The sequence below is a fragment of the Silurus meridionalis genome, chromosome 22 (assembly GCF_014805685.1).
Source record: "Silurus meridionalis isolate SWU-2019-XX chromosome 22, ASM1480568v1, whole genome shotgun sequence".
NCBI classification, from domain to species: domain Eukaryota; kingdom Metazoa; phylum Chordata; class Actinopteri; order Siluriformes; family Siluridae; genus Silurus; species Silurus meridionalis.
The window spans coordinates 283,074-311,050 of NC_060905.1; the positions used below are offsets into that span (position 1 = coordinate 283,074).

At 44.3% G+C, this 27,977-nt stretch overlaps 2 protein-coding genes and 1 pseudogene across 3 annotated transcripts in view; all 3 read right to left on the reverse strand.

The window, feature by feature from the left end:
* LOC124376118 (junction plakoglobin-like) overlaps window positions 1-22,427 on the reverse strand; it is a 30,926-nt gene extending 8,499 nt beyond the window's left edge. For both annotated transcript variants that reach the window (XM_046835052.1, XM_046835051.1), the window contains exons 1-14: window positions 22,275-22,427; window positions 21,130-21,468; window positions 20,831-20,977; window positions 20,502-20,743; window positions 20,111-20,349; window positions 19,537-19,738; window positions 18,343-18,487; window positions 18,146-18,249; window positions 17,594-17,971; window positions 12,633-12,779; window positions 1,494-1,613; window positions 1,053-1,203; window positions 800-921; window positions 639-681 (exon numbers count right to left, since the gene is read on the reverse strand). In XM_046835052.1, coding sequence (XP_046691008.1) covers window positions 639-681; window positions 800-921; window positions 1,053-1,203; window positions 1,494-1,613; window positions 12,633-12,779; window positions 17,594-17,971; window positions 18,146-18,249; window positions 18,343-18,487; window positions 19,537-19,738; window positions 20,111-20,349; window positions 20,502-20,743; window positions 20,831-20,977; window positions 21,130-21,142 — 2,053 coding nt within the window. In that variant the 5' untranslated portion in view covers window positions 21,143-21,468; window positions 22,275-22,427. The remainder of the gene's footprint in view (window positions 1-638; window positions 682-799; window positions 922-1,052; window positions 1,204-1,493; window positions 1,614-12,632; window positions 12,780-17,593; window positions 17,972-18,145; window positions 18,250-18,342; window positions 18,488-19,536; window positions 19,739-20,110; window positions 20,350-20,501; window positions 20,744-20,830; window positions 20,978-21,129; window positions 21,469-22,274) is intronic.
* A 1,164-nt stretch (window positions 22,428-23,591) lies between these two features.
* Window positions 23,592-25,442, reverse strand: LOC124376248 (annotated as a pseudogene).
* A 570-nt stretch (window positions 25,443-26,012) lies between these two features.
* eif1 (eukaryotic translation initiation factor 1) lies at window positions 26,013-27,927 on the reverse strand. The gene is made up of 4 exons (XM_046834934.1): window positions 27,744-27,927; window positions 26,664-26,827; window positions 26,429-26,530; window positions 26,013-26,299 (listed from the first exon to the last, which is right to left on the reverse strand). The coding sequence occupies exons 1-4, from the start codon at window positions 27,772-27,774 to the stop codon at window positions 26,255-26,257; spliced, it is 342 nt and encodes a 113-aa protein (XP_046690890.1). The 5' UTR covers window positions 27,775-27,927; the 3' UTR covers window positions 26,013-26,254.
* Window positions 27,928-27,977: the final 50 nt, after the last annotated feature.

Genomic DNA, 27,977 nt, shown 5'->3' on the forward strand with positions numbered 1-27,977 from the left:
AGATGTCGTCTATGTTGTGTTCTGAATAAAATATTAAAACTTGAAACTTCCACATCATTCATTCTGTTTTTATTCACAATTTGTACAGTGTCCCAACTTTTTTGGAATCGGGTTTGTATTTGTCTATGTTTATCTGTGTGTGGGGGGGTGTGTGTGTATCTGTGTGTGTGTGTGTGTGTATGTATATAGCTGAGTGTGTGTATTTGTATTTGTGTGTGTATGCATCTGTATTTATATATGTGTATTCTGGTGTATGTGTCTGTGTGTATATCTGTTGGTGTTTGTGTGTGTATATCTTTAGTTGTGTATCTGTCTGTGTATATACATGTGTGTTTAATTGAGTCTGTGTATGTGTTTGTGTGTGTGTATATGTGTATCTGTATATGTGTTTGTGTGTGAGTCTGTGTGTATCTGTGTGTGAATGTGTGTGTATGTATGTGTATCTGTGTATATTGAGTTTGTGTATATCTGAGTGTGTGTGTGTGTATCGGTGTGTGTTTGTATCTGTGTGCGTTTGTATCTGTGGTATGTGAGTGTTTATCTGTGTATAGATGTGTGTTTGTGTGTGTCTCTGTGTATCGGTGTGCAGTGTTTGTGTGTGTATGTGTGTCTGTGTGTGTGTGTGTGTGTGTGCTTACCATCCTGCATGTATCCATGATCGAGGGTCAATGCGCTGTGTGCCTGCAGGAGCACACACACAAACACACACATACATTAATTTATCGTGTGTGTGTGTGTGTGTGTGTGTGTGTGTGTGTGAGAGAGAGAGAGAGAGAGAGAGAGCTCCACTGACACTCACCATGTCCCAGGCGTGTGTGTCGTGCTTAAACAGTGAGTGTGTGAGCTCCACTGATACTCTCTTCCTGTAGTCAGAGTTTTTGTCCTCTGAGATTCTGAAGAGCACTGCTGCAGCATAGGTGGCTGTATCCGACGCACACACACACACACACACACACACACACACACACACTTATAATTGGATTACTGGATTACATAACTCTGTGTGTGTGTGTGTGTGTGTGTGTGTGTGTGTGTGTGTGTGTGTTACTCACCTATGCCTTCGTTAGAAGAGTGCAGAAGCTCCATTAATGGGGCAGAAGCTCCTTCAGCATCAATGAGTTCAGCCGAGTTCTTATCCAGAGCAAGTTCACATAAAACTCCTGCTGAGACGCGCCGCACGCTCTCAACACACGAGTATAACAACTATAGATGATCGCATCAGAGTGAGACAAAAGATACACAAGGACAGAGTGAGACAGAGATCCAAGGCATGAGGAACCCTGGTGAATATCTGGTTACTTCCTCACATCTACATCACAAGATGTGAGGAAGCGGTATGTTTTATTACACATGAACCCTGGAGCTAAACCACACCTTCATAGATCATAGAGGAACAAACAACTACTTCGATATGACGCTCTCACAACATTATCAGCCTGTACACAGATTAGAACACTGTAGGACCGCACACACACACACACACACATGGTCACCTGTACAAACAGAGGGATGGTCTGCATGCTGGAGATTTCACTCCGGTTAATCGGATCCCTCGCCAAAATGTGTAAAGCTCCTGTGCAGCCTTCAACTATTTCCTCCATACTAACTCCATCCTGAGAAAGAGAGAGAGAGAGAGAGAGAGAGAGAGAGAGAGAAAGAAACAGAGACAGAGAGATCTTGACTTATTACAATCATTTATTTTGTCATACTGTATTTTACACCCGACGGTATGAGATTGACTCAATAGATAGACAGAAATATTGCTTTCTACAATAGTTTGCTGGAATTTTGGCCCACTCCTCTTGACAGAACTGGTGTAACTGGGTCAGGTTTGTAGGCCTTCTTGCTCGCACTCGTCTTTTCGGTGCCGCCTACAGATTTTCTATGGGATTGAGATCAGGCCTTTGTGATGGCCACTCCAATACCCTGACTTTGTTGTCCACTTTGTAACTAATTTGGAGGTATGCTTTGGGCCATTGTGTAACACTAGTGTGACACAACTGTACTATTAGGGTAAGTAACACATAATAATCTTAGATTTCACCAAGTCACAGGGCCTTCAGAAGATTTAGGTGCTACAGGAGGCAGGAAAACACACACACCGATTTGGAAAAATGTGAATTTATGCAATTGTACGGCAGCAGAATATAACTCGAATATAACTTTCTATGTACTGAGGAAAAGAGGGGGAACAAAAAAAATAAGATGGACAGTTTCAAAGTCAATATTAAGCAAGAATTTTAAAAATAAATTAGTAGACTGATAATATTTCCCTGTATTTGTTAGATTTTTCCTTCTTTGGTTAGTGAACAGTTTGCATCAAAAATCCCTGATACTTAACCCTTTCACCATGCAAAAAGTAACTCAGGTAAATATCATACATAAAACAAAAGTTCAATCAGTTAAATCAATCCGAATAGTTAAATCCAAACACCATTTACTGAACAATCATTACAATTTTAGATGTCCATACCCCATCAACAAAATCTCAGAGTCCCGGTGAACCCGAAAAGATCCGTAATCGTTTTCTTAACCTCTCGATCCACACAATGAGCAACTGCTCCAGTGCTCCGTTCACTCAATTATGAAGTACAGTGGAACCTCGGGTTACGAACGCCCCGGCATATGTATAATTCAGGTTACGAATCGCAGTTCATCAAAATTTTTGCCCCTGGTTACGAACAATATATCGGGATACGAACGTCGCTCACCAAAAAATCGCAGGCAAGTTGGTTGTTTTTGCTCTATCCACGCAGCTCGTCACATCAGTTAGCGTCCTGTGTCCCTAGCGAGAGCTTCGTGTTACTTTTCCGCTTGAACTTTTCCCGGCAGCAGCGTAACAACTCGTTAGTTGATGCTCGTGGAATGATGAGATGGACAACATTAGCCGATGCATAACCACTTTACTTGTTTTTATGAAGATAGATTAGCAGGGTTACAGTCTTTTCCGAAGTACAATACCCATAATGAATTTCACTCTGGACTTCAATACCAACTGATAGTAGCCTTAAAGAAACAGCTCTCATTTTCCCTCTAATGCAACAATTGTCTCAGCGTTCGTGTTAATAACACTGTCTTTAATATTCTATAATATAATATATAATAATATATAAATAATATAATATAATAAGATTCTCCTTCCAAACAATAACTCTCCTCCTCCCCTTCTCTGACGTCGTCTCCTGCAGCTAGTCTTCTCAAAGGAAAGTACCGGTAAAGATCTTTTCCTCTTTTGTATGTTTTATGTGGTATGATTTTAATATAACATGTTAAAAGTAAATAATATTAGTGAATATTGGCTTTATTTTTATTTAAGTAATATTTTTGGTTGTCCAGAACGAATTACCGAAGTTTCTGTTCATTATTATGGGGAAATTTGTATCGGGATACGAACTTTTCAGGTTACGAATAAAGTACCGGAACGAATTAAATTCGTAACCCGAGGTTCCACTGTATTTGCAAAAAAAAAAAAAACTCAAAAAGGTATATCCAATGTAAATCCAAAGTAACTTTAATCCGATCTGTTCTGTGGGTGGCTCGCCATCAGTTTAGTCCTGCGTAGTGAACTGTTTCAAACCGAGTCCGAATCAAACGCAGAAAAAAAACCTCCAAGGTCAAATCTCCAAATGTGGAAAAGGAAAAAAATATTATTCTTGTACAAAAACCAATTTAGCTAAGTACAGTTCTTTAACAAATTTTAATCAAGATTTTAAATCTAAATTTGATAAAAATTTTCTCTCCTTATTCTTGGCTTTGCTCGAATTCTATTTTTTTCTCCTTTTTTTTCTCAAGTTCACCCCAACTCGCACTCCCCCCTCCCCCCCTTTTTTTTTTTTTTTGGGCAGAGTTACCATCACCTCTAAAATTTAGCTAATTGGTTGATCCACATCAGCAGAGAAATGCTGTAATTTAATTGGGTAAGTTCGACTAATCATATTCAAATCAGTGTAAATGTAATATTATTGAATATCAGCAATAAGACCTATTATCTGACCAGTTAAAAAAAGTATATTTGGTTAACTTCCTGAAATCATGGGTGTTTTAATTAATCCCTAATTTGGATCTGGGTTACAATTGTCCATTTGGAAGACCCATTTGCGCCCAAGCTTTAACTTCCTGGCTGATGTCTTCAGATGTTGCTTTAATATATCCACATAATTCTCTTTTCTCATGATGCCATCTATTTTGTAAAGTGCAACAGTCCCTTCTGCAGCAACGCAGACCCACAACATTATACTACCACCCCCATACTTGACAGTTGGGATGGTGTTCTGAGGCTTCAAAGCTTTGCCCTTTTTCCTCCAAATATTTTCATCAGACCACAGGACATGTCTCCAGAAATTAAGATTTTTTTCCCTCATGTGCAGTTGCAAACTGTAGTCTGGCTTTTTTATGGTGGTTTTATGTAATGGCTTTCTCCTCCCAGAGTAACCTTTCAGCTCATGGCGGTAAAGTATTCGTTTTACTGTGGATAATGACACTGTCTTACCAGTTTCAGCCAGCATCTTCACAAGATATTTTGCTGTTGTCCTGGGGTTGATTTGCACATTTCGCAACAAAAAACGTTCCTCTCTGGGACTCAGAATCCGTCTCCTTCCTGAGCGGTATGATGGTTGTACATTCTCATGTTTTTTATACTTGCGTTTTATTGTCTGAACGGATGAACGTGGGACCTTCAGGCATCTGGAAATTGCACCTAAAGATGAGCCATACTTGTGGAGGTCAACAATTCTTTTTCTGATGTCTTGGTGGATTTCTCTTGATTTTCCCATGATGTCAAAAAAAGAGGCTCTGCGTTTGAGGTGTGCCTTTATATGCATCCACAGGTGTGCCACCAATTAACTCAAATGGAAACAATTAACCTATCAGAGGCTTCTTAAGCTCAGAATGGAATCATCTGGAGTTTTTCTTTTTTTAAAGGCACGATAAACAATAAAAAGTGTATGTATACTTCTGACTTTGATGAAAGTAATAATAAAAATACATAAAAATTCTCCCTCGCTCGATTCTGACATTTAACAAATGCAAAAAATATGTTAATATTTATTGATTTAAAACAGAAAAAGTTTACTTTGATTTAATGTATGACAGTAAAGAAATAAAAGTTTTTGTGTTTTTTTCTGAAGTGTATGTAAATATCTGGTTTCAACTGTGCATTTAGATAGATAGATAGATAGATAGATAGATAGATAGATAGATAGATAGATAGATAGATAGATAGATAGATAGATAGATAGATAGATAGATAGATAGATAGAAAGAAAGAATATCTATCTGCCCAGTTCTGTTCCCACTTACAAGAGAACAATATCTTTGAAGAGTTTCAGTCAGGTTTCAGGCTCCATCATAGCACAGAAACTGCTCTAGTTAAAATCACTAATGACCTGTTTTTAGCTTCAGACCAAGGCTTCATTTCGCTGTTGGTTTTATTAGATCTTAGTGCTGCATTCGACACTATAGATCATGATCTTCTCCTGGATCGCTTACAGAATTACATCAGCATTCAGGGACAGGCATTAAGCTGGTTTAAATCCTACCTGTCCGATAGTTACTATTTTGTAGACTTAATGGAGAAGGTTAATGCAAGTCAATTATGGGATGTTTGTATTTTCACCATTGCATCAACATTATTTAGAAAACCACTATAGCACTGTTCATGAGTGAGGCAGAGACGATGTTCTCTATACCACTGACCACTAACACACACTCCTCTATACACAACCACACACACCGTGTCACAACCGCAAATACACACTCCCTACACTCACCACACACACACACCACACACACACACCGAGTCACAACCGCTAACACAAACTGATCTACACTCACATACACACACACACACACACACACACACACACACACACACACACTGTGTTTTAACCATTAACACACTATTATACACCTGCGACCAAATGTTTTGAGAATGACACAAATATTAAAGTCTGCTGCTTCAGTGTTTTTAAATCTTTTTGTCAGATGTTACTATGGTATACTGAAGAATAATTACACACATTTCATAAATATTTTATTTACAATTACATTAAGTTTATGCAAAGAGTCAATATTTGCAGTGTTACAAGTTTCCTCAAACAGATCATTCCAGAGGGAATTGAACCTGTTTTAAAATAATAAACTCTTCCATTAGCACTGGTTTTGTACCTAAATCCTTTAAACTGCAGTATCAACCCCCTAATTAAGAAACCTGACCTTCACCCTGTCAGCTGTCCAACTACAGTCCAATATCAAACCTCCTCTTTATCTCCAAGATTCTAGAAAAGGTTGTGGCACAGCAGTTCTGCTCACCATAAGTGACTGTTATTGGTCTCTGATCAGGGTTTTGTCTCTTTACTTGTTTTGCTCGACCTCAGTGCAGCTTTTCACACCATTGATCATAATTATATTAGATTAGATTCAACTTTATTGTCATTACACATGTACAAGGCAACGAAATGCAGTTTGGGTCTAAACAGAGTGCAACAGCAGCAAGTGCAGGATATACCGTGTTTACATGATTTAAATAAATAAAGGTTACATTAAATAAAATGGTATTATAGGTGTCAGGAATCCACCTGCCACACCCCCTTTGGCGGTTGTCAAACCTCAGCATTCCCCGAAGCAGCCTGCTTCTTCTCCCGTGCGTGCCACCGGCCCAGGTCCTGGTGGAGGCACCATGGCTCTGCTGGAAGTCTCTGAGGGTGGAGCAGTGGGTGAAGGCCCTGTGGAGAGCTCCATCGTTGCCCAAAACTCAGACACAGACCGTTTCCAGAGCCACCCAATCGTGATGTCGCTCTGTCTTTGAGCTCCACCAAGGGCGTCGTTCCGCTCCCGGTCAACATAGAGGGCATCGTTCGGCCTCCGATCCCCGCTGAGGAGGTTGTTTGGCGCCAGGACTTGGCTGAAAGCGTGGTTCAGCCTCGGGACTCCGTCGAGGGTGCGGCTCGGCCTTTGTTCTCCATCATGGGCATCTCTCCGTCTCCGGTCTCCGTCCAGGGGGTCTTCCAGCCCGTAAGCCCCATCGAGAGCTCCACCCTGCCTCCGGTTGTCACCAAGGTCGCCGTGCCGGTCCGGGTTTCCGTGGTGGAAGGGGCTCAGTTCCAGGCCTTTGTGGGGGACGTCGATCCGTTCCTGGCCTCCAGGGTGGGCACCTCGCTGTTCCAGATCTGCGCAGAGGACATCGCTCTGCCCCGGGCTTCCACAGTGGGCGTTGCTCCGCCCCTGGACACCACCGAGGGCGTCTCTCAGCCTCTGCTCTCCGCTTTGGGGGTCACTCAGCCTCCGGACTCTGCTGCGGGCGCTGCTGGGTCCCTATCCCTCACCGGAGACATCTCTCTGCCTCCGGTCGCCGCCGAGGGGTTCGCCCAGCCTCTGGTCATCGCCAGGGATGTCACGCCTTTCCGGGTCTCCTTGGAGGACACCTCCCTGCTCCAGACCTCCGCGGTGGACATCGCACAGTTCCGGGCCTCCGTGGCAGACGTCGCTCAGTCTCCGGTCTCCGCCCAGGGCAACGCTCGGCTCTAGGCCTGTGTGGTGGGCGTCTCTCCGCCTCCAATCTCCGCCGAGGGCGTCATTCCGCTCCGAGTCTCTGTGGTGGACGTCTCTCCGACTCCAGTCTTCGCCGAGGGCTTCGCTCCATTCCTGGCCTCCGCATTGGGCTCATTGTCATTGTGCCGTTCCAGCTCTCCACAGGGGTGTAGCTCCGCCTCAGGTCCTTCCGTGGCGGTTCCAGCCGGGTCCCTTTCGACCCTGGACGATTGGAGGCCCTTCTCCAGTGTTCCGGCCCACGGGCTTTCTGTGGGTTGGGGCATCCGTGTCGCTCCTTTGGGGAGAATCCACCTGCCACACCCCTTTGGCGGTTGTCAAACCTCAGCATTCCCAAGCAGCCTGCTTCTTCTCCCGTGCGTGCCACCGCCCAGGTCCTGTGGAGGCACCATGGCTCTGCTGGAAGTCTCTGAGGGTGGAGCAGTGGGTGAAGGCCCTGTGGAGAGCTCCATCGTTGCCCAAAACTCAGACACAGACCGTTTCCAGAGCCACCCAATCGTGATGTCGCTCTGTCTTTGAGCTCCACCAAGGCGTCGTTCCGCTCCCGGTCAACATAGAGGCATCGTTCGGCCTCCGATCCCGCTGAGGAGGTTGTTTGGCGCCAGGACTTGGCTGAAAGCGTGGTTCAGCCTCGGGACTCCGTCAGTGCGGCTCGGCCTTTGTTCTCCATCATGGGCATCTCTCCGTCTCGGTCTCCGTCCAGGGGTCTTCCAGCCCGTAAGCCCCATCGAGAGCTCCACCCTGCCTCCGGTTGTCACCAAGGTCGCCGTGCGGTCCGGGTTTCCGTGGTGGAAGGGGCTCAGTTCCAGGCCTTTGTGGGGACGCCGATCCGTTCCTGGCCTCCAGGGTGGGCACCTCGCTGTTCCAGATCTGCGCAGAGGACATCGCTCTGCCCGGGCTTCCACAGTGGGCGTTGCTCGCCCCTGGACACCACCGAGGCGTCTCTCAGCCGCTGCTCTCCGCTTTGGGGTCACTCAGCCTCCGGACTCTGCTGCGGCGCTGCTGGGTCCCTATCCTCACGGAGACATCTTTCTGCCTCCGTCGCCGCCGAGGGTTCGCCCAGCCTCTGGTCATCGCCAGGGATGTCACGCCTTTCCGGGTCTCCTTGGAGGACACCTCCTGCTCCAGACCTCCGCGGTGGACATCGCACAGTTCCGGGCCTCCGTGGCAGACGTCGCTCAGTCTCCGGTCTCCGCCCAGGGCAACGCTCGGCTCTAGGCCTGTGTGGTGGGCGTCTCTCCGCCTCCAATCTCCGCCGAGGGCGTCATTCCGCTCGAGTCTCTGTGGTGGACGTCTCTCCGACTCCAGTCTTCGCCGAGGGCTTCGCTCCATTCCTGGCCTCCGCATTGGGCTCATTGTCATTGTGCCGTTCCAGCTCTCCACAGGGGTGTAGCTCCGCCTCAGGTCCTTCCGTGGCGGTTCCAGCCGGGTCCCTTTCGACCCTGGACGATTGGAGGCCCTTCTCCAGTGTTCCGGCCCACGGGCTTTCTGTGGGTTGGGGCATCCGTGTCGCTCCTTTGGGGAGGAATCCACCTGCCACACCCCTTTGGCGGTTGTCAAACCTCAGCATTCCCAAGCAGCCTGCTTCTTCTCCTGTCGTGCCACCGGCCCAGGTCCTGGTGGAGGCACCATGGCTCTGCTGGAAGTCTCTGAGGGTGGAGCAGTGGGTGAAGGCCCTGTGGAGAGCTCCATCGTTGCCCAAAACTCAGACACAGACCGTTTCCAGAGCCACCCAATCGTGATGTCGCTCTGTCTTTGAGCTCCACCAAGGCGTCGTTCCGCTCCCGGTCAACATAGAGGGCATCGTTCGGCCTCCGATCCCCGCTGAGGAGGTTGTTTGGCGCCAGGACTTGGCTGAAAGCGTGGTTCAGCCTCGGGACTCCGTCGAGGGTGCGGCTCGGCCTTTGTTCTCCATCATGGGCATCTCTCCGTCTCCGGTCTCCGTCCAGGGGGTCTTCCAGCCCGTAAGCCCCATCGAGAGCTCCACCCTGCCTCCGGTTGTCACCAAGGTCGCCGTGCGGTCCGGGTTTCCGTGGTGGAAGGGGCTCAGTTCCAGGCCTTTGTGGGGGCGTCGATCCGTTCCTGGCCTCCGCATTGGGCTCATTGTCATTGTGCCGTTCCAGCTCCCCACAGGGGTGTAGCTCCGCCTCAGGTCCTTCCGTGGCGGTTCCAGCCGGGTCCCTACATAAACCCCACATTCTCCCACACTCGGTGTCCGTTATTGTAGGTTCATTGTGGTATGTGTGATCGCGTATGCTACGTACCTTTTCCTCCCGGACTCCTCGCTCTCTCCACAGCTGATTTTACCTTCCAAAGCGCACCCAGGATTGCCAACGCTTCTCCGTTGCTGCCTCCACGCCGCGCTTCCTCCGTAACGCACTGTGGATTGTATTTATGGACTGCCTCTCGCCAGTTCAGGACTTTGTGGGCCGTGCTCCCGGAGCGCCCCAACGGATTATCCCTAGCACTGCGGGGATTTTGTGTTGGCTCTGCCTTTTTTGTTAATAAACACGGTTTGCTGATATTCTGGCTTCCGCCTCCATATCTACCGCTTAACAATAGGACTATAAACAGTAATTTACAGATGTGTATCTGTATACTATTACTATAAACAGGAAACGGTTATATATACAGTGGTTATAAGTTAATGGTGAGCAGCAATACAAAGAAGAGTAAGTGTACAAATGAGTATAAGTTTTTGTGTAGACAGTCCATTAGTGCAATAACAAAGTAATTGCTGGACTTGAGAATGTTGTTGGAATAAAGGGAACAGCTCTCTCTTGGCTCAGGTCTTATTTGACCGATTGCTATTAGTTTGTTGATGTAAATGGTGAGTTCTCCACACTCTCTGAGGTAAGGATGTAGGAGAAAAGTTGTGAGAATTGTATAAAAGATTCAATGCCCAAGACACACAGTAAGAAAGATGTTTCTATGAGAGCATAAGCTTGAAGTCCAGACCGGATGAGAGAAAAACAGGAAATTCCATATAAAGAAGGACTATAGTATTCATAAAATACAAGAAATATTTTTGAGAACAGAGAAGATTAAAAAAAAAAAGCTAAGAAATAGAAGAGAGGTACAAAAACAGGAAAATCATTTGTAGAAAAGAGTTGGTATGTGAAAACTAAAGCCCTGTTTGTTTTTTTTTAAACCAGAATTAATTAAACCAAGATGCGAAAAATAAGACGTTCCTAGACAAAGTGTAAACAAAACAGGATGATTTGCAGACAGAGGAAACACCCCAGATGTTTTTTTAAGAAAAAGGGGTGATATTTGTGGGGGATGGTTTGTGAAAGGTGCTATCAAGGGATATTGTTACTACATGTAAATTATAATTATCTGGAGATAAACGAGGCTTTTAAGTAAAGGGGTGAATTTAGCAGAATGTGCGTAAGCGAATAGGAGGAGTACGCAAGTCCGGAGATTATTGGAGAATATAAATTGTTTATGTGGTGTTATTAGAGAAAATATGAACATTTTGCAGGGTGTGGAAAATAAAAACAGGGGATTTTTTTTTTTATTTGACTTCACACTTGCATGTTCAAGAGGTTTTCTCCTGAAGGCTCTCTGGGCCAGAGCTGAATTGACTGCAATAAATCTGATTTACTTTATGTATTATTTAAAGTTTTAAAGAATATAAATAATTAATTAGTGAATAGCTAAAACTGATTTGAACCATAAGCCACTAAATCGATGTCTGCTAAGACATGGGGTCTGAGTTTCGACAGCACCTGCCTCCTGAGGATTGACCACAAGTTTTTAATGGGATTAAGTTCTGGGGAGTTTCCCAGCCATGGACCCAAAATCTCGATGCTTTGCTCCCCGAATCACTCATTTATCTCTTTTGCCTTGTAACAAGGAGCTCCATCGTGCTGGAAAAGGCACTGTTCATCACCAAACTGTTCTCGATGGTTGGTAGAAGTTGTTCATGGCTGTGTTCTCAGGCAAAATTTTGAATGAGCAGCGACTGCACACATGAACGGTCTCAGGGTGCTTTACTGTTGGCATGACACAGGACTTATGGAAGCCTCATCTTTTATGCTCTGGACAAGCTTTTTTCCAGATGGCACAAATAAGCATACAGGGTAATCATCAGAGAACATGACTTTACCCCGTCCTCAGCAGTCCAATCCCTGTATCGTTTGCAAAATATCAGTATGTTCCTGAAATTATTCCTGGAGAGAAGTGGATCCTTTGCTGCCCTTCTTGACACCAGGCCATCTTACAAAAGTCTTCACCTCACTGTGCAGATGCACTCACACCTGTCTGCTGCCGTTCCTGAGTAACCTCTGCACTGATGGGGCCCCAATCACGCAGCTAAATCAACTTTAGAAAATGGTCTTGGTGCTTGCTGGACTTTCTTGGGTGCCCTGACGTCTTATTCACAACAACTGAACCGCTCTCCTTGAAGTACTTGATGAGCCAATAAAGGGTTGTTTAAGGTGCAGTATTATTAGCAGCAGTATCTTCATGTGCAAATCCCCTCCTGTCCAGTCTGTTATTCTCATTCAGCATGACGGAGTGATCCACAGCCTCGTGATCCACAGCCTCGTGATCCACAGCCTCGTCCTCATCAACACTCTCACGGTTTAAGTTAAATCAAGAAGCTTTTATTGTCATTTCAACCATATGTAAATCAGGTAATACACAAGAGAATTAATGAATTATGAGAATGAGGTGAACGACAGAATCACTGACATGATGTTGGCTGGACCTTTTGTGGAAGAGCTGAAATTCAGTGGAAATGTTTTTTTTTGGGGATTAAATTCATTTTCACAGCAAAGAGGAACTCTCTTCATAACACTCTGGAGTTATGCAAACTGCCCTCATAAAAACTGTGGCAGCAGACTTTGTAAAAATAAGACCACACACACACACACACACACACACACACACACACACACACACACACACACACACACACACACACACAAAACAAACAAAATTATTCTGAGATGTAAACGGAAATAAAATATGATAAACCCACACTCACTCCTCTCCTGTACTTACACTGAGAATGGATCAATTAAAGGTAGCTGATGGTGTTTCTTACCCGGTGATGACCTCAGTAGCTGATAGCTGATTACCTGGTAGGTGTTTTTTGTGCTGAGTCGCTGTAGGTCCTGATGAGCCTTCAGCAAAAGGTTAACCAACCGTGGTATTGCGCCTGCCTCCCTTAGTGGTGCCTGATTAGCTGGACAGAGCGCCAAGTTACGGATCAGACCAACGATGGCCTACAGCAACAAGAGGAGGAACACAGAAAATTACAAAAAAGTAACACATTTCTGTAAGACACCCAGGAAGTGTTCATCAGAAAGTGTCTCCCCCTGGTGGACAAGTCAAGAACTGATCCAAACCCCTCACTGATAGTTTTACTGTTAAACTGGATATAATGATCATTTTCTTATTTATTGTTTGTGCACTGAAATATTTCTGATTTTAATTTTATTTATGTTCATTTCACCCTCAGTACACGCAATGAGAGGAAAGATGCATGTTTCTGCATGTATACACACAGGTGTACACTTCACTGAACTGATGCAATTAAGCAGTAAGTGATGCATCACAGAGACATGGAGATACAACAAATAAATATATATATATATATATATATATATATATATATATATATATATATATATATATATATATATATATATATAAAGAAAATCATGTGTAGTAAGTCTCTCAAGAAATGTGTGAAATCCTGTGTGTAACTTATCTCAGGCACCGACCCACATGATTTCTGTGTCTGGGGAAAGAACATGCAGTTCGTGCCCTCGTGCACACTAAGTGTGAGTTATTAGTTATTATTATCCGCTGCAGGCTCGATTTTTTTCACAAAGTCCTTGTAAAATCCAGTGTAGAGCTAGCTGAAAGGTGAGATGCAGACATGCCCCTCTCTCCTGTGCCCACTGCTGAGACTAATTGAGGAATTAGTGAGGGTGTGTTTTCAGAGTTATGCTGAATGTTGTGTCTAAATTAGTTCCTCTTTCAGAGAAAAACATCTGTTTATCAAAATGTTCATCCAGAAGGCTGCATACATTTGTATGCTGTTGTTTCCTCACTCTCACATGTTCTCTCAGGTTTGTGGACCAGAGTCTCAACTGCACAGTGAATCTCACCAGAGTCTCAACTGCACAGTGACATTAACTTTCATACAACAATAAGGAGACTTAATAATCCATATCCTTCTCTTCCTGTCACCCCTCTCTCTCTCTCTCTCTCTCTCTGTCACCCCTCTCTCTCTCTCTCTCTCTCTCTCTCTCTCCCTGTCCCCCTTCTCTCTCTCTCTCTCTCTCTCTCCCTGTCCCCTCTCTCTCTCTCTCTCTCTGTCACCCCTCTCTCTCTCTCTCTCTCTCTCTCCTGTCCCCTCTCTCTCTCTCTCTCTCTCTCTCTCTCTCTCTCTCTGTCCCCCTCTCTCTCTCTCTCTCTTCTGTCACCCCTCTCTCTCTCTCTCTTTCTGTCACCCCTCTCTCTCTCTCTCTCTCTCTCTCTCTTTCTGTCACCCCTCTCTCTCTCTCTCTCTCTCTCTCTTCTGTCACCCCTCTTCTCTCTCTTTCTGTCACCCCTCTCTCTCTCTCTCTCTCTCTCCTGTCACCCCTCTCTCTCTCTCTCTCTCTCTCTCTTCCTGTCACCCCTCTCTCTCTCTCTCTCTCTCTCTCTGTGTGAGTGTAAAGGTGTGTGTGTGTGTGTGTGAGTGTAAGGAGTGTGTGTGTGTGTGGAGTGTGTGTGTGTGTGTGTGTGTGTGTGTGTGTGTGTAAAGGAGTGTGTGTGTGTGAGTGTAAGGAGTGTGTGTGTGTGTGTGTGTGTGTGTGTAAAGGAGTGTGTGTGTGTGTGTGAGTGTAGAGGTGTGTGTGTGTGTGAGAGTGTAAAGGAGTGCGTGTGTGTGTGTGTGTGTGTAGAGGTGTGTAAGTGTAGAGGTGTGTGTGTGTGTGTGTGTGTGTGTGTGTGTGTGTGTGTGTAGAGGTGTGTGTGTGTGTGTAGAGGTGTGTAAGTGTAGAGGAGTGTGTGTGTGTAAGTGTAGAGGAGTGTGTGTGTGTGTGTGTGTGTAGAGGTGTGTGTGTGTGGCAGCTCCAGCACTGCTCCAGAGTCCACTGGGACTTTTTCAGTTTCGTAGTCCTTCTCCTGGTCCGGTTCGGCCGAGCAGGGCTTCTCTGGAGTGGTTATGTCGTTAGTGGAGCTCTGGTCTACAGTCTGAGCTTGGGGCGAACCGTAAACAGTTTATACACGATATAAAACATTTTAGATCAAGAAATTTTTAGACTGAAGAATCTGATAACGAAGGTCAATAGGGAGAACTCAGGTGAAGACTGAAAGAGTGTGTGACATGTTTTACTTTAAGTTTTTTTAGCCATTTGTTTGGTCTACTTTTATTTAATTTTAATGAAAAAAGATCCATATTGCGAGTTTTAATATAAATGGAGCGAGGGAATATGGAAAGAGAGTAAAGCTTTATGAGTTTATAAGACAGAAGCGTGTGGATGTTGTTATGCTGCAGGAGACCCACAGCGACAGCAGGAACGCTGCTGACTGGGTGAAGGAGTGGGACGGGTTGGTGATTTTAAATCACAACACGTCACTTAGTGGTGCTGCTGCTTTTTAATCACAATTTTATTCCTGTTTCTTACACTGTAGACGAAGTTTTAAACGGGAGGCTTTTAAAAGTAAATGTTTTGATGAGAAGGAGGTTTTAGTGTGTATCTGTGTGGACGTCACCAGTGCAGTGGAGAGAATGAAGTTTTTACACAAACTCAACAATGTGATTTTAAACTGCAGCACTGCAGAGTTTGTAGTTTTGGGAGGTGATTTTAATTGTACAGCAGAAAATACAGACAGAAATCATGCAGAACCTCATGTAGCTTCCCGTAAGAGCCTGTGGGAGATGGTGGAAGCTCACCCTGGTAAGATTAGATAGATGTTATGGTTTTAAGCATCAGCTGACTTATTTACAAAGTGTTTTATTTTTCCAGTAGGCATCTCATATCACTGTATGGTTCAGTGCCCCATCAGTAAAAAGAATATTAAACCTAAGAGAAGCTACTGGTGTTTAAACACTGCACTTTTAGAAGATGCTCATTTTAGAGAGTCTTTTATTTTTTTATGGAATTGTTTTAAACTGGAGAAGGAGCTTTTAACTTCCTACAGCAGTGGTGGGATTTAACTAAAGCGCAAATCAAGGTTTTTTTGTCAACACTACACTCTCAATGTCACAAGAGACATGGCAGATCTCTGAAAGCTCTGGAGATAAAAACATTGGAACTCCAGGGTTTGGAGGCCACAGGAAATCGAGGGCATATTAAAGCCCTTAAAAGTAAAAAAGCCAAAATGACGACCTGCTGGACACTACAGCACAGGGGGCGCTGTTCCGCTCATGATTTAAAGGCATCCCTGAGATGGATGCTTCTTCTAAGTTCTTCTTCAGTTTAGAACAAATGTACCAGACGTACTGTGTGACTGGCAGATAAATTTAAATTTTTGTTTACTTAATTTGTGACATTTTGGACGTCTCCAGGCTAATGGGCGTGAAGACTGGTCTGATTCTACTAGACCAGGAAAAGGCTTTTGACCGGGTTGAGCATGAATACATGTGGAAGGTTCTAGAAAGCTTTGGGTTCAACCCTGGTTTCAGAGCCATGATCAGGGTGCTGTACAGTGAAATTGAGAGTGTACTGAAGGTTAGTGGTGGTTTATGTGTTCCTTTTAGAGTGTACAGATGGATCAGGTAGGGCTGTTCACTGTCAGGAATGCTGTACACTCTAACTATTGAACCTCTTCTAATCAGACTGAGGAGATGACTTGGCTGAAATTTTGGGGTCCCAGTCTGATGTGAATATTTTAATTGATGGTTTAGAAGACTTTGAGCTTTTATCATCAGCGAAAGTTAACTGGGGAAAAAAGTTAGTGTGGAATGGCGGGGGGGTCGCCGACACTCCCAGGAGGTTTGGTGTGGAAAAGAGGTGGGTTTGGATACTTGGGTGTCTACCTGGGAAGTAACAAGTTTTTAAGTAAAAACTGGGAAGGCACTGTAGAGCACATTAAGTGAAGACTGAGCAGGTGGAAGCGACTGGTTCCAAAGATGTCCTACAGGGGGGGCGAACGCTGGTTATCAACAACATGGCAGCATTGTCTCTTTAGGGGTTGTAGGTAGCCCCCCTAAAACCCCCTAAAGCCAGTAACGCTTAGTGTTTATTTAAAATTTCTTATTTGTACTTTTTTCTTTTTAAAACACATTGATCTCAAACTGGGAGATCAGTCATGTGCCTCAAACCCATCTCTGTAGTCATCTCTTACAGACACAGGCGTTCCCATCCACAGAACAGATGTCACATCGCCAGTAACCTCATCTACCCTCCACTGTTGTCTCAATCTCAAACAGCGGTGGTAGGTGGGCTCTGGAATTGTCAGTCTGCTGTAAGGAAAGCTGACTTTATCACAGCCTTGTCTTCCCACTACCCCTTTGACTTTCTGGCACTTACTGAGACCTGGATATCCCCACAGAACACTGCTACACCAGCTGCTCTGTCTTCTGCCTATGCTTTCTCTCACTCACCAAGAGAAACCAGAAGAGGTGGTGGTACAGGTCTACTTTTATCACGGAGATGGTGTTTCACACCTCTCCATTTGTTTCATCTAACCATGTCTTCTTTTGAAATTCATGCAGTTTCAGTTCCCTCTCCAATCAACCTTTTCATCATTGTCATCTACCGCCCTCCTGGTCCTTTTGGAGACTTCCTAGAAGATGAGAAGATGAGATACTGCAAGTCATCCAATCTTGCAATCCCACCACCTGTCTTCTGGATCCAATCCCTTCAACTGTGCTTCAGACCATCACACAAGATATCCTGCCCTTCATCTCCACAATCATCAATGGGTCATTAACATCTGGCTATGTACCAACTACCTTCAAGCAGCTACTCTCTCTCTCTCTCTCTCTCTCTCTCTCTCTCTCTCTGTCTCTCTTCCTATCCCCAACCCCCCCCCCCTCTCTCTCTCTTCATAAAACTGAAATAAACTGAATTAAATTGATCTCCTTTCACACATGTACCTTGACGACAGGCCAGTAATGTGGCTGTCCCAGGAGCTTAACGACGACGGGGATGCCGTAGTGGACTCGCACTTCGTTCTGCGCGGTCTGGGCGAGCGGCTGGCGGCTGGTGAGGTGGCGTAGGGCGCATACGGCCGGCTCAGCCACATCCTGATTCACCGCAGCACATACAGCCAGCTCTGCCTCGTCCTGATTCACCGTGGTTCGCAGAAGAGCATTAATAAGTGCCTCCACACCACCACGCTGCACCACCAACGACTTATTCCGTGCATTATTACACGTCAAATTTGAAAGGATTCCTGTAGCACACGTCAGGATGTTAACGTCATCCGAACCAAGCTGAGTCACCAGGACGTGGAGAAGAGAATCCAGATTTTCCTGAAGACAGACAGGAATGAACATCATCAGTGTCAATGAAATCAACCGAGCTATGGTTGTGAACTGACACACACACACACACACACACACACACACACACACACACACACACACACGTGTGCACACAAATACAAATATGTTAAATGTAAATATGATATTAATACAGCGATCCACCTGTTTGGTGGCAGCATCACTCAGGTTCCTCAGAGTCCAGAGACAGTTCTGAATGAGACGAGCACTGAAACCAGTCAGGTGCAGAGAAAGAGCCTGCATGCCTCCTGCAGGAACAAAAGTGTGGAGTGAGAACAAAGGTCAGCTTCTTCTGGAGAATGGACAAAAAGGAAAGAAAAAGAAGAAGAAGAAGCACATACCTGCATTGACAATGGCAGGTTTGTTGCTGGGACACACTGACAGCACCTTCAGCACTCTGCTGGTTGTCCACAACAACTTCTCATAGTTATAGTTCCTCATGATGGACACTAAACTCTCAGGACCTCCACTCGCCAAAATTATAAGCTACACACACACACACACACACACACACACACACACACACACACACACACACGCACACAGGAAAAGAATCACTGACTATGATAGATAGAAACCTGAAAGTTTGAGGTGATGAGAACGGACCATCAGCATTGATGGGTTCAGGGTTACACCATCATCTGGATGTGTTTGTTCTAGCGCTATCCATCTCTAATGATCTTGTTTACCTTCTCTGATTAGTGGAGAAAAGGAAGGTCACCAAAGAAGCACCTGACCCTCTTGTCAAAGCTCTGTGTGAAAAGTTAATCTGTTAAATTCTCTTGTCCCTTCTTTATTTGATGGACAGAAAGTTAGATTTCAAATGACTTCTAAAACCCGAATGTGTAAAAGGCAGTGGAGGGCCGTCAGGGTCTGCAAGTTCATCTGCAAGTCTACTGAAAGTTACTGACTTACATTTTTTTTTTATTTCATGAATATACATTAAATTAGTCGCAATAAACTATTCTCTTATTTTTATAGAATTTCTTTTGGTCGCTGCTTAGAGAAGTGTATGTTTATAATAAAGTGTTTATCTATCATGCACAAAGATCGATTCCTTATCTGTTCTACTGATCTTCTCTAGAACACTGATGCTTCCTATAGACCTGGAGTCAGGTAGAACATCACTGAAGGTCTTAGAGGGACACACATGACCCACCGATAGTAAAAAAGGAACCACATATGGTGAGCTACAAAATATGGCGTGATTAGATGGAAAGATTACATAGACGTCTTTGTATGAAGAATGAGATGATCTCGTGAATATCAAGAAGAATCAGCAGCATGAATCAGCAGAAGGTATGAAAGGATGCTATGAACAGAAGACGGGATGCAACACAAGATGGAATAATGAAGTCAGTAACACATGTTTATACAAGACTGAACCAATGAACCTGGCAAGATCCCATGGATAGTGCAAGTAGAGGAATTATGTTTCTGATTGTTTCTGATGCAAGTGGACGGAGTACACCATTAATAAACAGCTGCAGACATAACAAAAATAAACAGCCATACACACACACAGACACACACACCTTACTCTCCTGGTTGGCATAGGAGAGGATCTGCAGGCAGTCGGTGGTGATGGCGAGGAACTTTGGGTTTGTGTGTTTAAGCAGAGGAACAATCTTCTGCAGACCTTCACACATTCGCACTGCCATTTTGGAGCCATCTTGGTGGAGCAGGAGGTTATGGAGTGTAGTGATGGAGTAAAATAACACTGCTTCCACTGGAGAACTGAGACAGAGAAAAAGAATGGAAGATGATAGGAGAGTAGAGAAGAATCTACTCAGAAGACAGAGGAACAGCTATAGTCTGGTCCAATACCATAAGATCCATTCTCCAATCGGGCTTCTGTTTCCTGTTTATCTAAAGATCTAAACTAAAGCTAGAGGAAAAAAGATTCTTTTCATTGCTGATGTTTATTATTAATGATTACACTTACAGTATTTATTCATATCTCCAGTAACTAACACAGGAGTAGGTTCCTGTAGGTTCCTGTAGCTTTTGTTTGTCAGAAAATAGCCTGAAGTGGAACAGAACCTGAACAGTACCTAGAACTAGAACCCTGAGCTGCATCTGTGCTTGTGAGGAACATCAGCGTTTTACCTGAGCATGTGGATGAGAGCGGGAATTCCTCCAGCTGTGAAGATGGCGTCCAGGCCCTGGTGGTGGTGTGATAGGCAGTGCAGGATGCTTGCCATGCAGCGAATCGTTTCCATGTCACTCGAGCTCTGCATCGCCTGCAGCACTGCTGACATCATCACCGCTGACTGCATCATCACATGGCGAGACGCATCATTACGGACCAGGCGGCTCACGATCAGAGCCGCCTTCCTCACCACCACCTGAGTACAGGAACATTTGTGCTGCTTAGCAAGTTTCATTCTTAAATTCTTAACTAAGTGTCTTCGTTTTTTATTTTTATTTTTTTATCAACTTTTTCTTTGGTTCTTGGAAAAGCGAGTAGTAGATTAGCACAAAGCTGATTAGTGTATACCTGGTCATCGTCCGTCAGCAGTTTGATGAGCTCGGGCACGGCTCGTTTGGCGAGCTCAGCATCATCCTGGTAGTTGATCAGGTGAACAATGGCATTGTTCAAGAGGTGAGAGGGTTCAGTCAGACGCTGAACATTAGACTGCGAGTCACTCCTTGCTAATGTCTCACGCTCTGCTGATGTCTCCGGAAACATGGCCGCTCGGACACGCTGAGTTCGGGTCAGAACCAGCTGCGTATCAAAGTCTGAGGAAATTAGTAGCACCTGAGTGTTCAGTCAAACTTATTAACACACATCAATGACTGTTAGCATAGAGAGCTAATCTGTGGTACCTGCACTACAGTCCTCCACAGTAAAGGTTTTGGAGCTGAGCTCTGATTGGTCCTCATCATTTACGGTTGTGGCTCCTGATTGGATGCCAGAGTCAGCTGCATAATATGTCTTCTGCCATTCAGCAACCTTTACCTCCACTTCACTTACTACACACACACACACACACACACACACACACACACACACACATATATATATACACGCGTCACAGCTAATTATAAATAAACAGTTAATTATCAATCATAGAAATAACAAAAGTGATTGATCTCTCTGAAATGAGGCTGCTGTACAAACATACTCGGCATAGACATGTTCCTCTGTCCTCCTGTTCCTCTGTCCTCTTGTTCCACTGTCCTCCTTTTCCTCTGTCCTCCTGTTCCTCTCTCCTCCTGTTCCTCTGTCCTCTTGTTCCGCTGTCCTCTTGTTCCGCTGTCCTCCTTTTCCTCTGTCCTCCTGTTTTGCTGTTCTCCAGTTATGCCGTCCTCCAATAACGCCGTCGACCTGTTATGCGTCCTACTGTTACACCATCCTAATGTTACACCTTCTTCCTCTTATACCGTCCTGCTGTTACATGGTTCTTCTGTTACACGCTTCTCCTGTTACACGTTTCTCACGTTGCACAGTCCTCCTGTTTATTCTGCAATGCATAATAAACACAGTTGTTCATCAGAATAAACTGTGCTGCAGCCTCTGGGACAGAAACAAAATGCAAGCAGAAACAATAATGTTATATGATAGTTGTCTTTAAATATAATAGAAATGTACAGTGTAGTGTTTTCTTACAGTATTTTGTCATTGCACAAGTTATGGTGCAAGGCAAACCCCATTACAGTGTAACCCTCATTACAGTGTAACCCTCAGTACAATATAACACTCTTTACATTATAACTATATAATACTTTCATCTATAAACCATCTGTAATAATAATAATAATAATAATAATAATAATAATAATAATAAGTAATAATAAATGTATTTTATTCAACTGCATTTAAAAACCAATAATAGTGTGTGTAGAGCAGTGGTGTGTGTGTGTGTGTGTGTGTGTGTGTGTGTGTGTGTGTGTGTGTGTGTGTGTGAGAGATGAACAGTAACAGACTCAACACTGCGGCAGAAAGAAGCGGATTTTAGTTGCATTGTATAAATAGATTTTATGATGATGATGATGATGATGATGGTGAGGATGATGATGATGATGATGATGATGATGGTGAGGATGATGATGATGATGATGATGATGATGGTGTTTGTGATGATTACGATGACGGGGGTGGTGTTTGTGATGATGGAGCTGTTAATGGTGGTGGTGTTTGTGATGATATGGAGCGAATTCACAGCGCGTGAACATCACGCCCATCACGCGGCACTGAACACCGACATTTACAGCGCGCGCACATCAAAGCCGAGATGAAGGAATAAACGAGGAAGCGGTTTTTCTTTACCTCCGCCGTGCGCGCGCTCCCGCTGCTTTCTCCCTGCTCACTAATCACTACCAGAGCAGATACAGATACACACACACACACACACACACACACACACACACATCCGCATTCACACTAACGACCGACTTCTCGCTCTTTAACACACACAGAGTAGCTGGCAGATGTGGGCGTGGCCTATTCTCCAAACCAATCAGAAGGGGTCGTGTTTACTCTCTACTGCGGTATTATGGAGCTCTTGGACCAGAGCCAGTTGTCATGGCGACCAGGTAAGTTTCGGAGAAGTTTTAAAACCTCCGATATCGTTTCCATACTCATTTTCTGTACATTGCATTCCTTTTTGACATTTTATAATTGATGTTTATCTGATCAGTATAAAAGATAATAAGGGTGTATTTCATGCATTAACGGTCCATATGGAGGTGAAGGGTTTGCACATGGGCATAATTTAAAAACAGCGACATCCATCTGTAGAACCTCTTGATGGTATCTCAGGAATACTACATGTCATGAGGTTGATCGCAATTGGAAACACTGATTGCTGCCCTCAGGCAATAAGAAAAGGAACACAGACCCGTTTATTCCCAGCGTCCTCCTGTAATACAGCTGTGCTGGGGCGCTGAGCACTGCCCCCTAAAGGACCACTACAGCATAACATTCACAAACCAGACCAATGAGAAACTGATGCAGAAAAAGAAAAAAAACATCAGGGCCCGGTTTTTCAAAAGTAATCCACTAGGATTTTGGATCAAATCTTAAAAATGGGTTTTTCAAAAGAAAAAACGGATTACATAATCGGATTAGATCATGTAATCCACTCTTGGTTTTGATCCAGATCAAACCTTTAGTTTGGGTTTTTCAGAGCTTTTTGGAGGATTTGGATCACTTTGATCCAAAAAATCTGGATTAAACTGATCCCATCAGAAGGGTGGATTCAGCGTGGATTCCATGCCCAAAATGTAATGAAAACTTTAAAAATGTATCAAATAATACTATATTTGGATCAGGCAGTATCTTACAAGATATCCTATTTATTCATAAGGTTTAAATTTTATTTGTTCATCCGTCAGGCTACAATGATTAGGTAGGCTTTAACGTATTCAGCCTTTTAGTACAGGCCTAATCCCCCAAACAGCTGTCAGAATTGACAAAAAACAATAAATGTTATTCTGTCACTAATTGAGATATATATATTCATCACAATCGAAAATATTTTTGTTTTTAGAATATTTATTACTGATGCATGCAATGATTACAGAATAACCCCAAAAATGCAAAGAATGACAATCACTGATTTTTGAAATCCAAAACAATTCCAAATCAGAAATTGTGTCTAACTATTGCGTCCCTTTGTTGCACGTCCTGTTTGCTCGTTCTGGCAGAATGCAGGAGGTTGGTTAGGGTCTCCAAGGGGCTCAGGTGCATCATTGTCAGCACAGAGAGGGACATTGCGCTTAGTAGCGATGTTGTGCAGGACAATACAAGCGAGGGTTATGTTGCATGCTTTCTGTGGTTCCACTCTCAGGTAGTTAAAGCATGCAAAGCGCCTCTTAAGAACGCCATTTAAACGCTCAATTGCACATCTTGCTCTGCAATGAGCAGTGTTGAGCGATGCCAGCGCGGTGTATTTGCTGTTAGAAAAGGAGTCATCAGCCATGGTAGGAGTGGGTAGGCACTGTCTCCTAATATTATGCCATCCGGTCGGTTGGTTTGGAGGTCTCTATATAGAGCGCTCTCCCTCAGGATGCGTGCATCATGGACAGACCCAGGCCACTTGACAACGCAGTTGGTGATGATGAGGTCAGCATCACACACAAGTTGGACATTGATGCTGTGCCTCCCCTTTCTGTTTATAAACTCCCATTCATTCTCACGAGGTGCTTGTATATGCACGTGTGCAGTCGATTGCTCCAATAGTATTGGGCACATTTCCCAAAAGAAAAAAGCTGCGCTTGGCCTGGGCAATCTGGTTGTCCTTTGGAAAAGAAACAAATTCATTGACCAGGCTGGCCAGTGCGATTGACACATCTCTCACCACATCACACACAGCTGATTTCACCACTCCCATATAGTCACCAACAACCTGATAGAAAGTCCCACATGCATAAAATCGGAGAGCAATGAGGATCTGGTCTTCCACAGACAGAACATGACTCCTTTAGGTTCTGTGTTGAAGTTTTGGCCTGAGAAGGTTCACAAGGTACTCTATATCAGCCTTCCCAAAGCGAAACCGGACATACAGCTCCTCAGTGGTGTATTGCTCCAGTGGCTTGGTACGTTCAACATACACATACGGTATCCTCTCCTGGCAAAGTGGTGGTGGTGGTGGACAACACTTGCCATTTCACTGTCTCTTTGTGAATCCTCTGAGAAAGGCTGATTTATATGGCTGTGTAGTTGGTCTTTTCAGACACACCTATTACAACTGATTAGTTTTGGCTTGTGTTCAATTGAGGCAATTGGACCCAAGGCCTATAATTGATGAACAATGTTCACTATAGAAAAGTAACGGAACCATGGAGTCAAGAAGCTGTAACTTCACTGCAGCTGAAACCAATGCACTACTAGAGGGTGTTCGGTGCCATTATGGAATAATAGTGGGAAGTTTTAATTCTGCTAAGGATACCAACAAAAAGAAAAATGATGTTTAGATTTTAATCACAGAAAATGTGAATGCCATAGGGTCTGGCCAGAGGAGGACCACAGACCAAATCAAATTGCGGTGGAAGAATCTTAAGGCCAGGGCAACAAAGGACCATGCTGAAGCCAAAAACCCACAAACAGGCAACAAGCCATTTAAGAGGGGAGATTACACAGATGTGGTCCTCGACATCATTGGAGGTGAGAAGCCGCAAGCTCTCCATGGTATTCAAGGTGTTGTAGGGGATGGCAAGCCTTGGATTGAGGAGGAGGAGGAGAATCTGCCAGTTCCTCCTGAGGCTGATCCAGAGAGCGTATTTATACTGAATCTCAGCTCTGTTCCTGAGGAAGAAGCTGGATCCTCATTGGTTGAGCCAGTGGTAGTTGCCACAGGATCTCAGAGCAAAGGCTTGAAGCGCCCTTCATCAAACAAAGATGATTACAAGGCACTTCTGCAAAGAGAGACTGAAGGGGCAGAAGCACAGCTTCATCTGGCAGAGGAACAACTGGCTCTGACCAAACTGTAGCAAACCAAGGCCAGACTTGAGATCCGCCTCCTAAAGGCTACGCTCAGACAAGCTGGTCTCTTCACATCAGATGAAGTCTGAAATTATTGGAGTATTTGACATTAAGTCTTTTTTTTTATTCAATACATCTATATTTGAAACTTGTTATAAATATCCTCAATGTACAGTGTTTGTGTTGTAGGTCTCAGATGAGCGGCTTGCTGCAAGAGGATGGGGTGGGCTTTTTCTTGTGTTTAGTTTATTTTAAATAATAAACTTATTAACCCCACACTGGCTATTCTACTTGTTGCTCTTTACATATCTATAGTTCTACATTGTGATTTCCTATCCTGTTTCAGCCCTGGTTATCCAGATTTGGTGATCCTGGATCGCAAAAAAATAAAGGATTACTAAAGCCAGATCAATTTTATCCGGATTAAACCTTTTGAAACCGGGCCCTGGAGACAGAAAACACTCTTAGCTGTTCTTTTGTGTAGATTATATAAAATCTCAATATAAAATGGTCATACAATCACAGCAGATAGATGGAGCAACTCTTATGAAGAGACCATGAGAGAGAAAGACACTGCACTGATTATGTTGCATCTGAGGAGTTTATTGAAACATGTACAAAACAAGAATGAAACGCACACGATTAACTAAAAAGGAACGGGAAATCAGCTAGGTGTTAGCCATTTTAGCTGTGAGGAAGCTGTGTTGGAGCAACATCTCCAATCAGGAGTCAGAATCAACTCCATTATATATTTAAAGGGGGTGGGGGATTAATTGGCAGAGGAAGGGGAGGAGATTGTAAGGGGAGGGGGTAAAAAGAAGCTCCTAGAATCCGTGGACTTTGAGCTGCTCCTCTTTGGCCAGTTCAATCTATGTAGAAAACACACACACACACACACACACACACACACACACACACACACACACACAGTTCAGTGTACAACAACAACAACAACACAATGATATTGGTATATGACCTCAATGTATAGATGAACACACCTCTGTGAGAAACTGGCAGATGTTTTTGCGCTGGTCTCCCTGCAGCTGGATCACTTCACCATACTCAGGGTGCTCAATCACTGTCCCATTGCATGCAAATTTCTGCAACACAAACACACCATAATAAAGCAAGTAAACAGCAGATGGAGCGCTCATTTTCCTGCACATCGTGATCTGAGAACACTGGTGTTTACACATTTTAATACCTATGGGCACAACAGACTGAGGTTCAGACCTTTTTGAAGGCTTTGACTAGCTTCTTCTTATCATAGTCGTCGGCAATGCCCTGCACCGTGGTCAGAGTCTTCCTGCCGTTCCTCTGTTGGATTCTTATGTGGATGTAGTCCTCAGTCCCTGCTGGGAGCCGATCATCACCCTTAGTTGCATCAGCAAAGGGGTCTGGAACAAACACACACGGTATAAACAGTTCCTGTATACGTCAGTTGCACAATTATCTAAATATAACCCGACCGAGTCTAATCTCAAACCGCTCAGTGACCCGATCCAGGCGCGTGAACACTGAACAGGTTTGAGATGCGGCCAAGTCACGCATTATCCCGAGAACACGACGGGAACCCAAACCCAAGTCTCGGAAAGTAAACACAGACCCAATACACGATACCGAGGAGAAAGGCCGTGTTTTTACCAGCCGTATCGCAAAACCCCGCCCACCGCGATGTGATTGGTTACCACAGAGAAAGCCACGACCCCATTGGCCAAGCGCTAATAAAACTATCATCCAATCACAGCACAGGGAAAAGGGACAACCGGAAAACGGGTGGGTAACAGCCCCTACCAGGTGCCCTTTTTTATCGACATTTAAACCGATTTGATTTATAACCTGATGATTACGATTTACGTTTAAAAAAAATAAGATGGGAGAAAAAAAATAAAACGACTTCAGCGCGCAATCAGAGTTCGCTTTTGTTAGCTGCATCCGCCATTTTCTATCCGCCCTTCCCCCACACCACTAGCCGCGATGCTAATTTACCTCAGCGTCAGAACACAAAAAACAATAAAAACCCCGGAAAACAATACAATTTCAGGTTTTTATTAAACAAATGGTCTCATCACACCGAATGCAATTTCATAAGTTTATACACGCACATAAAAACAACTCGTTTTAAAACAATATAAAAAAAGAATAAAAAAAAAAAACAAGTATCCAGATAAACTATTACTAATCGTGATCATGTGTATAAATGTCTTCTCACGTCTTTATTTGATCAGATTATTGTGAGAAGAATGAAGGCTAATGCTAGCGCGGTGAGCTAATCCTGTCTCCCGTCGAGGAGAAAGAAAAGAGAAATCTTACCAAAAGTTTGGAGGTTCTGAATAGCGGACATACGACACGGTTCCTTTTCCTTTCGGACGATAACGGGAGGCTTGGCCCGGAGTTTGGATGAGGCTTTAATGCTGTCTGAAGGCGCTGGGAGCGGAGCTGCGGAGTGCGTGTTCACTCGGCTTAAGACTCTTCAGCAACTGGAACAAAATGGCGCTTCGTCCCTTCTTTATACACGGAGGAAAACAGCGCTTTAGCCCCGCCCAC

Coding starts and splice junctions, on each gene's coding strand:
- eif1 (XM_046834934.1), bottom strand. CDS start 27,774: ATGTCCGCTATTCAGAACCTCCAAACTTTTG. Junction 26,828..27,743: donor TCAGAACCTCCAAACTTTTG/GTAAGATTTCTC, acceptor TGTTTGTTCCAG/ACCCCTTTGCTGATGCAACT. Junction 26,300..26,428: donor TCTGCCAGTTTCTCACAGAG/GTGTGTTCATCT, acceptor TTTTCTACATAG/ATTGAACTGGCCAAAGAGGA.